This window comes from Thermobia domestica, chromosome 3, assembly GCF_964235325.1.
Source record: "Thermobia domestica chromosome 3, izTheDome1.hap1.1, whole genome shotgun sequence".
NCBI lineage: Eukaryota > Metazoa > Arthropoda > Insecta > Zygentoma > Lepismatidae > Thermobia > Thermobia domestica.
This window is the reverse complement of record NC_137456.1, coordinates 333,066,003-333,081,061: the sequence shown is the minus strand read 5'-3', so window position 1 is coordinate 333,081,061 and position 15,059 is coordinate 333,066,003. Positions and strand designations below refer to the sequence as shown.

Below are 15,059 nucleotides of genomic sequence, written 5' to 3'. Positions count from 1 at the left end.
ATTTCTGCTTTGTTAAATGAGAGTTAAAAAAGTAGTCGTAAAAGAGAACGAGTACACCTCCAGAAAGGGGTCATAAAAGAGAACGAGTTTTCGGAGAGTTCAATTTTCCATAGCTGAAAGATAAGTGGTGTAATTTCTGATTGGAATATGTGTTCATAGTCTTGTGTTAAAATAGGGATTGAAAGAAGGGTTCGTAAAAGAGAACGAGTACACTCCCAAAAGCTGTCTAAAAGAGAACGAGTTTTCGGGGTGTTCAATTTTCCATAGCAGGGCTGTACGGGTGGCATCAATATCGTGCGACACTGGAGAATTGAGTCATTGCTATCAGGATGCCATGAAAAAGACGATTTTTCAGGTAGCAGGTGTCAGGTGACGTCCATATACTGATAATCTCAAATCAAACATTTTCAGTTTTAATACTTAAAATGTTTGTAGTACGTTTTACTACGTTTTTTCAGCCAATTTCTTTTTGTGCTATTATAGATAGATCACCCTAAAAGTACACAATCCATGCTAAAATGTACTAGGAATAAATCACACACAAATTATTTGTGAAAATCATGACATATTGATCCAGAGGAGTGTGATAAAAGTAGAATGTCTGTTCTGATGTGACAATATATCATTAAAATATTAAAAAAAAAACAGCAAGTTACATTTTTTTCTAGTTCCTTTTTTGTAAAAGTAATTTTGACTGGATAACCATATTAAACTATTACTAAGAATAAATGGATAAAATTTTGAGATTATGGCCTCGAATTAGGTAAAAGTATATACTAATTTTTTTCAAGATAATCCACACATGAGAATGACTACAAAATGGCTAAATTGGCAACATTAGCCCTAGTGTATAACACGTAATTAGAAATATGTATTATAATGGCTAGCTATGTGATTTCGCTATAGCAACTATGTATTGTGATGTACTTAAGCAGGAATGGTATATGTAGAGCAAATTACAATCCGGATTCTTCCACTACCAGATTTTATTACAAAATTTCACTATAATACAAAGAAGTACAAATTCTCTAATATTTGGGTAAAATAAGTGTCTTCTTCGTCCTGACGGTCTTGGGAAGGATTCCTCACGAACCAAGCTACCTGAGGAGGAGTAGAACATTCAATGCTCAACCACAAGCAGAGTGGATAGTCCCGACAAAACTTCATTGCAAGCTTGGCGGGAATGGTGATAAGGAATCTCCCAATGTTTCACAGCAAACAGAGAAAGAGGTAAAGGTTCCACAAGGCTCCACTGCAAGCCAGAAGGGAAAGAATGGGCCAGTGTAACCTAAAGGCATGGGTTTAGGTATGGTGCTTCTAAAGCTTCATTGCAAGCGGAGGAAGGATAGTTACCAGCCAGAGACTGATGCCTCTCCTTGAAATCCTCTCGGTTATATATAGGTGATCCAGGTGAGGCGGTGGTGCTGGTATCCTTCGTTGTCACATGATCAGTGCTGTCCCTGTTGTCTGCAACTATAGTAATCTGTAGTAAGACGCACATGATTGATGTTTGTCAATAAGGGCATGAGTCGGTTGTTTATGTAGGGTATTACAGTATACATTCCATAATCCTATGTACTCGTAGAGTTCCAAAACATGTAAGACTAGTTTTAGATGGAAGCATTTATCGTAGCATTTCTTGTAGCAAAAATCAAATCATCGATATCCTGCCGTGAAAAGTAGCACATGCTATAACATTTCCCATGCCATGGCATATCTTATGGCATTTTTTGTCCATACAATCTAGTTTATTTCTTGGCATTTTCCCCAGCATTTCTGGTCCGATTGCAGTGCTATGGTGTGTTGAAAGGAAGCGAAAAATTTTGTGCCAAATACCCATGCTCTTTGTTTTGTGTGCGAAATTGAATTGTAGTAAAGAAAAATAAGTTGAAGTAGGGATGCTATTATTATGCTGATTGAAAAATATGAGGAGCTTCCTTGTTTGTACAAAATTAAAAGTCTTTTGTATCATAATAAGCATATGCGACAAAGGGCTTTAGAAGAAATAGCGACTGAAATCTCTGTTTTTAGTTCGGAGCCATAATTGCGCTCTTCAAGAGTGATTTGTTTGCTACGTCACGGCAAGATGCTTATCAAAATGCTACCAGGTAATAGCACCAAATACTTTTGATGCGATAGAATACTATAATAGAGATTTTTGGCAACACATCTGCTACGAGAAATGCTACGATAAATGCTTCCGTTTAAAACTAGCCTAAGTGTGTGAGTCACGTTAATTCGTGATAATACCGCATCCAGGCAATAGTCTTATTATGTGCCAACAGGTGTCGCCACGATTCAGGCAGTTTGTAGATTTAGAGCTATAGTTACGATTTAATTGCAACATAAAACTTCATTGTTTAAATTTAATTATTTCAAAATTGATAGTATTAATGTATTTTGCTGTTTGTTATTAGGTAAAGAATTACAGGTTTTGATCCAAACTTTAACCTATAGTGTACTGTAAAGGGTGGAAGTCATGGGCGCAACTACTACTACTACTACTAGTAGTAGTAGTAGTAACTTATACTACTACTAATAGTAGTAGTAGTGCTAACCCTAATATTAATAATAATAGTAATAACAATAACAATAATAAACATACTACTGATACTCCTACAATTTGGAACATCTCGCACCCTCTTTATTCATTCTTTTGTTTTATTTCCATCCTTTTATCAAGAAACATTTCCTTAACATCACACATTCCTTGTCTTTGAAAAGAAAATTTTCATCGTCGATATTTGAGAAATAACTCTTAGCTTAATGGTAATTTCGAGTATCCAATTTATTAATTTGAACTGACTAATTGGGAGAATCAATTTCAGTTGGAATCTATGTCTTTGCTTGGTATTATTCAATGGCAATATCTCCTTCGTTCTCAACTATTTCCTCTTCTATCTTGGCGTCTTCATCAGTGGACACAACCTTGTTAATATTGCTAACATCTGGCTCATCTGTGTAGTGCCAAACCACCTGCAAAACAAGCCCAAAATTAACGGCTAATTTTGAAACAGTGACACTTGTGATGCTGTTTGGATCCAAGTCCAGTCCTGATGTTTGGGGAAGGGGAGGGTACAATGGAGGGGAGGGGTTTAAACATTTAAAAATGATCGAAAATGACTAATATTAGTGTCGAATCAATAGTTTTAGGATTAGCTGAGATTAACAGTGACAATTCTGATGCCGTGTGCCGCAGCACGGTGGAGGGGGAGCTATATATAATAGTAATCGAAAAGGACCAATATTAGTGTCTAATCCATAGTTTTGGGGATCATTCTGATAAATTGTGACATTTTCAATCCCGATTAAATGCAAAATCAGCTCCGCCACTTGCGTGAAGAGGAAAGAGAGATATATAAAAATGATCGATAATGGCCACTATCAGTGTCGAATTTATAGTTTTCTGAGTCGCTTAGATGAACAGTGGTACTTTCGATTCTGTTTAAATTCAAATTCAACCCCACAACTTTTGGGGATGTGTAGGAAGAAATATTGAAAAATGATCGAAATGACCGATATTAGGGCTGAATCTACATTTTTGGGGAGTCTGTGAGATGAACAGTGACACTTTCCATGCCATGGCCCGCAATATGGAGGAGGGGGAAATATAAATATAAATAACCGAAAATGACCAATATTAGTGTCGAATCAATGATTTTTGGAGTCGCTGTGATGATCAATGATATTTCCGATGCTGTTTAAATCGATGCAATTAAAAACGAAAACAGCATATTTCACGGGTACTAAACACATGAAATACGGAGTTGTGCATTTAAATTTTCATTTCAACCCAGCAAAGTGGGTAATATATGCTAGTAATACTAATAAACCTCGGGTACTATCCTTTTTCTATTTAAAAACCAGTTATTTTTAAATCTCTATCTTACAATATTTGTTACTGGAGCTATCAGTATGTTTTTGTTTTTTGTCCTTATAAAACACCAAGGTTATAAAGCACGATCTATTTAATGTGGGTTCGGAGATTGAATCTGATAGCCCGTTCCCAACCATATCATCTCGCCTCCAGGAAAATTGGATTACAGAGAAGAATCTAAAGCATTAAATTTATATTTCTTTTGCTAAAAAGTTTTTTAGTTCGTATACTAGTCATAGCACATGTTTAGAGTTTTTTCAGCGAATCTACATTATACGAGACCTACAAATGACAGGACTGAAAGTTGAGCGTACAACAGGAGTCGAATCTGGTATCATTCTAACAAAAAATCCTAGTGGCTGACTACTTTAATGCTCATATTTCATTCTTATGTAAAAATGTAGGGTGACCCCGCCCCTAGACTCCCCGTGGATACGGGCCTGTATGACCCCCCCCACTCTCGAACACAATTTTCTGGAAGGAAGTCTCTATTCTTTCTTTTGTCTGTCTAGTTTACTGAAAACATGAAAAGCAAACTAGGTCACAGAGCAAAGAATTGGAAATGATTGATATGTTGCATTGCAGACGTATTTCGTACTGTTGATGATTTGGTATCGTACCATACAGTTTCGTACCGTAATCTTATTTGATAATGTCATTTAAAAAAAAATAGCACTCTCTTTTCTGTAACTCACTAAGTTTACAAGTTAAATTTCACACAGTGTGCAAAAGATGGGAGGGATTACAATGTACGATTGACTTTGCTTCCTACGCGATGAAAAAAACTTTCTTGTAAAATTCAGAGTTCCAAAGAACCTGTGTAATTGACTGATAGCTACACATAAATTGACAGAATGAAAGTCTTAATTTTAGTACTGAAGCTGCCCTCAAGCAGAAAAGCAAGTTGCCCACAGGCGTGGCTTCTCTGCCTTGTAACATTGTGTTAGAAAAACAAACACAAAGTCAGATGTCAGTTGCTTAATTCTTTGTAAAACAAGTGATAAGGCTTTTTTCTTTTATTCAAATCATATTTGCCAATTTGTTGTTTGAAGCGTCTTTATTCCTTATAAAAACAATATATTCAGACACGGAAACGCAGAGAAATTGTAATAGAAAGTTGAAAAATATCTTTATGATTTAGATACTTTATTATTATTATTATTATTATTATTATTATTATTATTATTATTATTAGTAGTAGTAGTAGTAGTAGTAGTAGTAGTAGTAGTAGTGGTAGTATTGGTCTTATTATTATTACAATATTTTTCGTTAGTCCTCACAGCAATTAATACTTAGCAGCAGGGGTAAAAGTGGGTGGGAACGCGGGGGACCCTGTCCCCCACCTCCAAAAGATGTGTACGGCGTCCCTCAGTTCCTAAGAAATTACAATGGGCAAAGATAGTCATGGAGACAGCGTAACGTCATGCAACTACCTACCATCCCCCTACATTTTCAGATGATTCCATCTCATCTTGCCTAATCCCACCTCGCCTAACGATTTATCAGCCACTTATATCTCCAAGATGAGAATGTCCGCTATTTTAGGCGAGATGGGAATTCCCATATTGCCTAATCCCATATCGCCTAAAATGGCGGTAGGGTGGAAGGGGGAATTTCTGTACTAAAGAGGAAATTTCTCTACTAGCATTTTAAACAGACATTTCAATCAATATTGCCAATCTGTAAACTACAATATAAATATATAAGTATTATACAAGAAGAAAGCCTAGGGGGAGGCGATTTAGTGAACTTAGTTCACTTTTGGTTTGTTTTGGGAATACTGGAAATTGATTGGCAAAGAGGAGATAATCAGAAACAAGATAGAAACATACAGGGTGTTTCAAAACAACACCGACAACGTTTGGGAGCTGATTCATGAGACCATTATAAGACGACCTGAGTGCATAAATTCTTTCTTTTGGCGCTATGACCAGCCAAAAACCTGTCGGAAAACTGCCCAAAACAGCCGTAACTCGAGTACAAAATGTCGGAGGAAAGGAAATGTATATTAATTTTAGCCATAGCTTCCATTAATGCACATCTGGATATGGTACATTGGCCGCACAAATGTCACCCTAAAGAAATGGCAAAATTATTGGAATATTTTATGAAACGTTGACAGACATGTTAATTACAATTAAAAACGATATTTCAACATGAATCTTAGAACACGGTCGAAGTTACAAGAACATCGTTAAAATTATAAGAAAAGGGAAAATGCACAAATTTGATTGATCTACTTTATCTCAGTATAAAATTCGCTGTCGAGGAAAAACTAATTATATGAAGTGCATAAAGTTTAAATGTTATGCCTTCTAGGCTAATGAAGACAGAGAGATCATGCATGGCTATGGGGTAGCGTGTGCGACTTTCGCATAGGAGACCCGGCTCCGATTCGCGGCGGGAAAGCAAGCAGTTCGGATCTCACGTTAATTCGTAGCTCCATGTCTCATGTAATTTTGCTACCGAAGGGATGCTAAATTGAAATCCGATCCAATAATAGAGATAATAGATGTAATCTAAATTTTGGGAAATAATTCGTGAAATGAGAATGTAGGGGAAAACAGGATAATCCCGAGAAATCTCACGCGAAAGATGGTATCTACTACAAACTTTTATAGTCTGGGATCGAATGGGGTCCATCCCACACCAGAAGTAAACGCTCTATTACTAAGTCACCCTGCCCCTGCTTTGGAGGAAACACTGATTCTTACAGATGTATCGATATACTAAATATTGTGTGTGATAAACCAACATGTATGAAGTACAAACAATGTGGGATTCGTGGAGTTTGCTTCGTGCGAAAATGGTAAGTGCGTTTTTCTATGTCAGTTATTCTTAACTAGATGCCCGCGTCTCTTGGAGATTGGGAGAGGACACGGTGACTCAATTGTAAACAGCTTGCCTCTGGTACGTGGGGCCTCTGGTTCGATCCTCAGCCAAAAACCTTGTGATGGACACCATCGTATCGTGTGTTTTCTCGGGATACCCCAATTTCCTTCCACATTCTCATTCCATCCTATATTCCATCAACATTCACTTGCCTTAATCATTGTCTCCCTTAGCCTAAAGAGCGCAATCATGGTTCGTTAAAATGAAATACTTCATTTCAATTTACAGGGGCTTCTTACAGTTTGTAGGTGGGTTACCCTTTAATAGGTAGTATTATTGATACTATTATTTGTAAGGAAAAAGGAACCTTTGGGGTTCATAATTTTCGAAAGGCTGAGAACTACAATTGTACGTTTATTGTAAGAAATGCTAAAAGTACTAACTAAATTCGATTTGTGAGTCTCTTAGTATTATTAGTCGTATTATGGACAAGAAATAGCTCACATATCTACAAACCAAAAAACTAACAGTGAAATTTGATATTCAACAGTGAAATGTAATAATATACAAGTTGGATATCAAATTTCGCGGTTAGTTTTCTTGGCTTTGGATATGTTCAACTTATATGTTTTTCGTGATAGTCCAAACTTTCAACATACGAGTATCAGTCTCCTAGATTTTCGTAAATAACTATGAAGATTATCCTAAATCTTCCAAATAAGTACAGATAAGGATCAATAAATTTCATAATTGACTTTTCAGAACACGCTGGCCCTAACTGATATATCACATCACTACATTTTCATTTCCAAAAGTATCATAGATTTCAAAATGGCGGATTTCAAGCTGGCGCCGGAGGTTCGTGATCTACTCTGCCGATTCTTTTTTGTCAATATTTGACACTAACACAGTTTACATTGTCTATCTTTCACTATTTTCACGATGCAACATTTTATTTTATGTATTTCAATAACATAGCATAGCCCATCTCCCATCTACTTTGACCCCGTCCGTTTCTTATGACCTGCCTTTATAACTTTGCACATATACATATTTCCACATCCTCTATCAGTCGCACTACGTCTCATCTCGCAACTCGATCCATCTGTTTGGACCCTTTACTTGTCAGACAATTTCTTATTGATGAAGGAACAGGGAAAATAATTCTACAATGACTGACAATTCTATAATTCCCAAATGTAACACTCCGATTTTGATAAAATTTGGTAGGTGGATACTACACATAAAATAAACGAATACCGGTACGTGTATTTTTGTTTTCTCCGTTAAAGCTGTTTCAGGGGTCAAAAACCCACACCCAAAATTTTGAAAGTTGACGCCCGAAAGGCAAAAACAAGTGGACCGAAGTGAACGAAATTGTGCACAGATATTGTAGACATAAAATGAGGGAATACGCGTTTCTTATTTCCCTGAAAAAAGAAAACCCTTTAGGTGGAACAGAGACCCCTTCAAAACTTTGATCGTGAAATATCAAAAGTGCTAATAACAGTATGGCAGAAGTGCTTGAATGACATGAAAAATTGGAGTGACACATTGTGTAGAGACAATACAAAACACAAAAAATAAACGAGTACGTTTTTATATTTTCTCCGGAAAAACTGTTTTAGCGGCCAAATGCCACCGCCCAAAATTTTGAAAGTTGAGGCCCAAAAGGCAAGAACAAGTGCACTGAATTGAATGACATTGTGCAGGTGTGTTGTAGACATAAAATAAGATAATTGGGTTTCGTATTGTCCTGGAAAAAAGCGGTTGAGTGAGGCAAGTACCTTCTAAACCATTGATTACGAAATATCGAAAGTGCAAATAAGCATACGTCAGAAGTTCGTAAAGAATATAGAGAATTGCAACGAAACTTCGTATAGGGACAATTTGCAAAACAGTAAATGGAACGTGTTTTAATAATTGCGGGAAAACAGTGATGGGGCCTATGCCCCATCCGAAAAAAGTAAATATTGCCGTAATAGCACAGGAAAGAGTGGACCGAAGCAAATGAAACTGTGTGTAGATATTATATAGACCCTATGTAAAATACGGCCTTTCGTGTTTCTCAATTGCTCTATCCGTTTTGCTTCAAATTAGACAGATCAACAGCAAACTGGAAATAAATCGACACGTGTTTTTGTTTATGTGCAAAAACATTGTAAGGGTTAAAGGTGCCTCCTGAAAAACTATAAAATACGCTATACTGTTTGTGCTTGTAGTTGATATACCAAATTTGAAGAAATCGGGTGGAGATACGACACTTCTGAAATACGAAAGGCTATATTTTACATATCCATTATCTACATACCATCTCATTCGCTTCGGTCCACTCCTCCCGCCACTCAACTTTCGGTCCACTCAACAGTTTTTTTCTTTCAGGAAAATACGAACACATTTTCACTCATCTTACCTCTATATTATTTATGCACATTTCATTCACTTCCGTCCACTTTTTTTGCCTTTCGGGGTCAAATTCCTAAATTTTGGACGAGGGATTTTGTCCCCTAAAACCATTTTCCCCCGAAAATAAAGCACGTATTCGTTTATTTTTTGACTATTGTTCATACGCAAAGTTTCGTTAAAATTCTTCATGTCCTTTACACACATCTGACATACTGTTACTAGAACTTTTGATACTTCGTGATCAAAGATTTGGAGGGGTCCGTGCCCCATTCAACCCTTTTTCCAGGAATATCCGAAAACTGTATTTCCTCCTTTTAAGTCTACAATATCTGTGCACATTTTCATTCACTTCGGTTCACTTGTTCTTGTCTTTAGGGCGTCAAATTTCAAAATTTTGTGTGGGGCATTTTCCCCCTAAAACCGTTTTTCCGCAGATCATAAAAAACCCGTAATCCTTTATTTTTTGTGTATTGTCCATACAAAAAGTTATATTGCAATTCTACATGTCTTTTACACACATCTGACATGCTGTTACTAGCAAATTTGATATTTCGTGATCAAATGTTTGGAGGGGTCCGTGCCCCACAGAACCGTTTTTCCAGGAAACTACGAAACCCGTATTCCCTCATTTTGTGTCTGCAATATCAGTGCAAAATTTATTTCACTTCAGTTTAGTTGTTATTACCTTTAGGGCGTCAACTTTCAAAATTTTGGGTGAGTCCTTTTTCCCCTAAAACCGATTTTCCGCAGAAAATAAAACAACCCGTATTTCTTTATTTTTTGTGCATTGTCCATACACAAAGTTATGTTGCAATTCTTCATGTCTTTTACACATCGTTTTCTCCATGAAAATATGAAACTCGTATCCTCATTTTATGTCTACAATGTCTATGCACAATTTAATTCACTTCGGTTCAGATGTTCATGCCTTTCGGGTGTCAACTTTCAAAATTTAGGGTGGGGCTTTTATATTAAACCTTTACATTATGTAAGTTTTTTCTTTTTTATAAGATTCTTGTTTTGGGGGGACGAGAGAAATGCTTTCCTCTGATATCTGTTTCTTACCATTCATCTTGTTTGAACTGGTTAAGTAAGATCATTTTGTAACTTTTCATGTCATCCAACTCCATCACGATAATAAAATTGTCATTGTCTTAACAATTTGTTTTATTCTCTTATTTGCAGTTTGCCACACTGATATGTTTGTTACAAAATTGAGGTTTGGTCCAACGCCTTTCGAATTCGCAACCAACCCAACCGCCGAGCTTTTTGGGTTGCCTGCTATTGCAGGAAAAGTAGAATTGTAGGTGGTAATGCACTTTTAGAGTCGTATATACATATGAAAGTATGGTAAATGATTTTGGAAACGTTGCTGTATGCCGCTAAAACTACTGATGATATGATTTTGCCTGAAATGGAAAATAGAAGTTCTGATATAAAATTTTCTCTCCTGAAATATGAAAGTCTTTACTAATTTCTTTAATTGATAATTATTTTGCTTATATTTTGTACTAAACTAGTGAGTTTCCATATTAGTATAATCTGCTTACTTTATCTGCACCAACTTACAAGAATCTGGATACCTGGTACGTGTGAGATGCTTTAGGTGAGTTTTGGTTCTACCTTACATACTTGAAGGATTATTTTGGATAACGAAGCCAAGCATAGCGCCATTTTTTTCAGCGCTAGAGAACGGCAGCTATCTGTGATTTAGTTGCTCATGAATCTATATGATGTGAGATCTATAGGACATAAACTGTCGCACTTTCGTTTTGTCCATTAGATAAATTTGATTCTCTCTCCACTAGAAATGCTGAGCCAGGAATAAAGACATCATTGAATTAGATGATTGAAGTATTAGAATTTGCTTTGGAAAGGTGGCAGCCGTACATGTTAATGGTTTTCGTAAGTTTATATATTGATTTCAAGATATTTCTTCTATTCGATTTTAAATCCTACTTATTATAAAAACATTCCCTTAAAATATTTGGCAATCATAATTATCTCTTTTTCTTTTTTTTTTTTTACCTCAGGAGCCTCTAATCGGACGTATTTGAATTCGTGAGCAAAGGTTGAGAAGAATACAGCAACTTCAAGCATCGCCAGCCATTCTACAACACTACTACCGACGTAGAGCTCATAACCTCCGTCCTCTGGTTTCCAGTATAAATAGCCGAGATCTGAAATATTAATATGCATTTTAGAAAGATACAATTGAATAATATTTGGAAAAATTACGAGTAAAATATATTTTACTTAACAATAAAAGAGTATTGTCTACACAGAAATCACGATGGTATTAACACAATTCAATTTTAACACAGGCCAGTGGTCCCAGTATGACAACCACTGTAGATAGGACGGAACAATGTTTCTTTCATTTGTGAGTGAAAGTCACCGTTTGATTCCTGAACAATAACGAATAAGGGCAAAATTGTAAAGGTAACCAAGAAAGTTCTGTAGCATTTTGTGGAGGTCTGTGTTCAATTGGCCCTCGCACTGTGACCTGAATACGAATAGAGATAAGCCGAAGATCAGTTGTTGGTGTAAGTATATCCAACATAACACCTGGTTATAGCAATTCAGTTACACCGTGAACTTGCGTAAGGACTCTGACTCACTCTGAACATGGGACCTCCACAGAGCATCAAAAGGGCGTGTATGCTGTACGAGTTCAAACTGGGGTCAAACGCCGCTGCAGTGAAGTGGAAGATATACCAGACCTTTGGTGAGGGTGTCGTGACTACGCGGACTGTGAGGGGGATTAACAAGTTTAAGGACGGTGATGAAACACTCGAAGACGCACCACGTGCCGGAAGACCAACATATGTGCAAAATGAAGATCTTCAGGCAGGAATTGAGGCGAACAGTGGTCAGACATGTGAGGATCTGGGACTACAATTCAGTGTGAGTGGAGAAACCATTCGGCAGCATCTCCATCAACTTGGGAAGCACTACAAGTTGGATCAACGGGTCCCACATAATTTGACTCCAGGTCAGAAGGCAACGCGACCAGACATCTGTACCTCTTTGCTGTCTCGTCTGAGGAAGGAGCCATTTCTGGACAGAGTGTTGACATGTGATGAGAAGTGGGTCATGTAGGAAGATCCACGGTGCCGCCATAATTTGTTAGCATTCCATGAACTGGTTCCAAAACAGCCGAAACCAGCACTGCACCAGAAGAAAGTCCTCCTATATGTTTAGTGGCTTGCTCGCGGCATCGTGCATCGGCAACTACTACCAGCTGGTCAGAGCATATATGCAACTATGTACTGTTCCGAATTTACTGGTTTGATTCCTTGACTAGAGGTCCCGATATCTTTCACTCTATTATCATGTTTATGCTCTTGTTGGTAAAGTTCTCCAGTGTGTTGAACAACGTGTCATGTCATCAGCTTCATCAAAATGAACTGTGGTAACGTCTTCATATCTTGGCAGAGACCCTTTCATACCTGCGGCTACCATGTTCTGGATATGATTGCCTATTTGAGTTTCATAGCTTGTGATACTAGTTTCCTGCAGGTTCATCATACTGGTAAAATACGTCTACATTAGTCCTATAACATACGCTGGATCGACGCGCATTTGCCAATGTGTACAATCGGTCCGGTGCAACTACCCGTGTGTGTGGTTAGCTGTGTACGAATTTATATTAAATGTAACGAAATGCAAGTACATGTTTGCCATTGGTTTAGAATCACCGATCAAAGTTATTACTTGAAATATGATGTGAAGATAACAAACGCCATTGTAACACCATTTATGTTTTATTATTTCAAGTGATCTCTTATTGTTTAATTTACAGGTGTTCATTCCTAATCAAGAGGTATGGATTTTCATGTAATAGTAGCATAATAGGAATGCTACTATTATCAGATCTATTTATATAATGGCGTAAAGTGACTCTTCCGATATAACAATTGTTTACACTTTATTAAGTGTTAACCAAACACTTATATTATGGCCAAACTTCTTGTGCCGTATGCTATTGATAACACGTAAGTATGCATTAATCTCTTCAGGCAGGTCAAAGTATATGTCTTGCAATATTCATATCAGACGTAATTAATAGAAGTGCTGCCTTCCTTTTCCTTCACACTTTTGTTCCCTTAAACCCGACGGTAACAACATACGGGGCTCTTTATTTTGTCTAGTGTCCACTGCATAGGTTTCATTAAAATCGGCGTATATGACCTGGGTACATTCCCTTATAAGTAAAAAAATAATATTTTGGTAGGATGCTCTTTAATTTCTAGTTTTCTAGCTCATTTACTTTAATTTTACGTCATTATAGTAAAGTCGAAGAAGAATACTGAAAGTACTTCATTCTGCTCTCTGTGCTTCCAGTTCTAAATACGTCTCCTAATTATTCGTATAAAAAACAATATAAAAAAATTCTACTACTTAAGCGCATAATAAGTTCATTGCAGAGAAAAGCCTTAAGAAACAAGATTAGAGGAAAATTAGTAAACATTTTTTGAAAGACATTTATCGTATTCTTTCTTTTCTTTTTCTGCATACCTCTCAAGGATATAACTTTTAAATATTCTTATATATGTACTTAATATTATTATTAAAACGATTTACTTATTTTAGCTAAAATATTGCATTATGGGACCTACGCTTTCTTTTTTTTGGGGGGGGGAGGAGATATGACGTCTATTTTAATAACAACTATACCTGCCTCGCAGAGCACACGAAACACAGTGTGGTTTTGGGTTCGATTTCGGGCGGCTCATGTGTTTCGGATTCCATGTTAATCAGTAAGTCCCGTCTCATATAGCCTCGTTGCTGAAAGGGACGTTAAAGTCAAAAGCAACTTAACTCTTTGCAGCGCCTCAAAATTTATCTACGTAGTACAATGTCCCAGAGGTGGCTGAATGCTGCAGACACAAATAGATGTATTCTTCGTCTGTAGCTGTAGCACTGTGCCACTGCGTAAGGACATATTCGATCAAATTGATGTAAATGATGTTGTGAATACATTTACTGAAAGTTCAGAGGAAAGGAGAAACATATTTGGAAAGACTGTGTAACGGCTCACGCATAGGCTAATATTATTTGTTACCTTTTATGTTCTTTTAACTGAAAGATGTCTGTTTTCATTAGAGCTTATCACGATTTCCTAGTGTAACTCTTACGTTACACAAATGTATTTAAATTTTGTAATAACTGTAGACGTTTTCTTGATGACAATGTAAGTATATTCTTTTCTAACACATCAAAACAACAGACAGAGAGAAAATGAAATGGTACAGAAATCGACGCTAATGGGTATATTCGATAGTTTTGCTAAGTAATGAACCATACGCCAAATAGTTTTGTATGCGTATGAATTTGCTGACGAAATTTACATTAGCAGAAGTGTTGTCATCTATTTTAGATATTCTCTTCCTTGTTTGGTATCCTTTGTTCGAGTTTTCAACCCATAAATACACTCCCCACTCGGGATAGTAATTCTCCCGGAAGTACTATTTTTGGCGCGCTACTCTAGCCAGCTGTTCTAAGTTTGTCTCAAAATTTATATCATAGGGGTCAAGCTAGAACAAAACGAGCTCTGTGGGGCTTCTAACCCCTTCCTCTTCCTCCTCCTTCTACTACTACTACTACTAATACTACCGCTAGTACTACTACTATTACTTATCTACACAAAAGTAAGTAAATCAATTTTTGAGTGTAATTTTCATCTTATTTTAATAAAAAGAATTATGAAAATTTAAGAAAATAAAAAAAACTTCCCTTGGACCGGGTTTGAACCACCCGAAAGCCAGTTTCGTTACTAGCACGTCGTTGATCTTCGCAGGCGGGGAAGCATTTCTAACAGATAAAATCGTGTAAACTTTAAATTAGTATATCAATCCGCTTGTACGTGATGTTGGGAAAGCACCGCTGTTGCTTTTAGCTATCAACGCGGAGTAACAAACAATTACTGTTTGTAATGTTT

At 36.8% G+C, this 15,059-nt stretch overlaps 1 protein-coding gene across 1 annotated transcript in view; it reads right to left on the bottom strand.

The window, feature by feature from the left end:
• Nucleotides 1-2,631: 2,631 nt before the first annotated feature.
• The window catches only part of LOC145681971 (DNA damage-regulated autophagy modulator protein 1-like), a 50,446-nt gene continuing 38,018 nt past the window's right edge, over nucleotides 2,632-15,059 (bottom strand). Inside the window, exons 6-7 of the mRNA XM_081753571.1 lie at nucleotides 11,144-11,295; nucleotides 2,632-2,976 (exon numbers count right to left, since the gene is read on the bottom strand). Coding sequence (XP_081609697.1) covers nucleotides 2,854-2,976; nucleotides 11,144-11,295 — 275 coding nt within the window. The 3' untranslated portion in view covers nucleotides 2,632-2,853. The remainder of the gene's footprint in view (nucleotides 2,977-11,143; nucleotides 11,296-15,059) is intronic.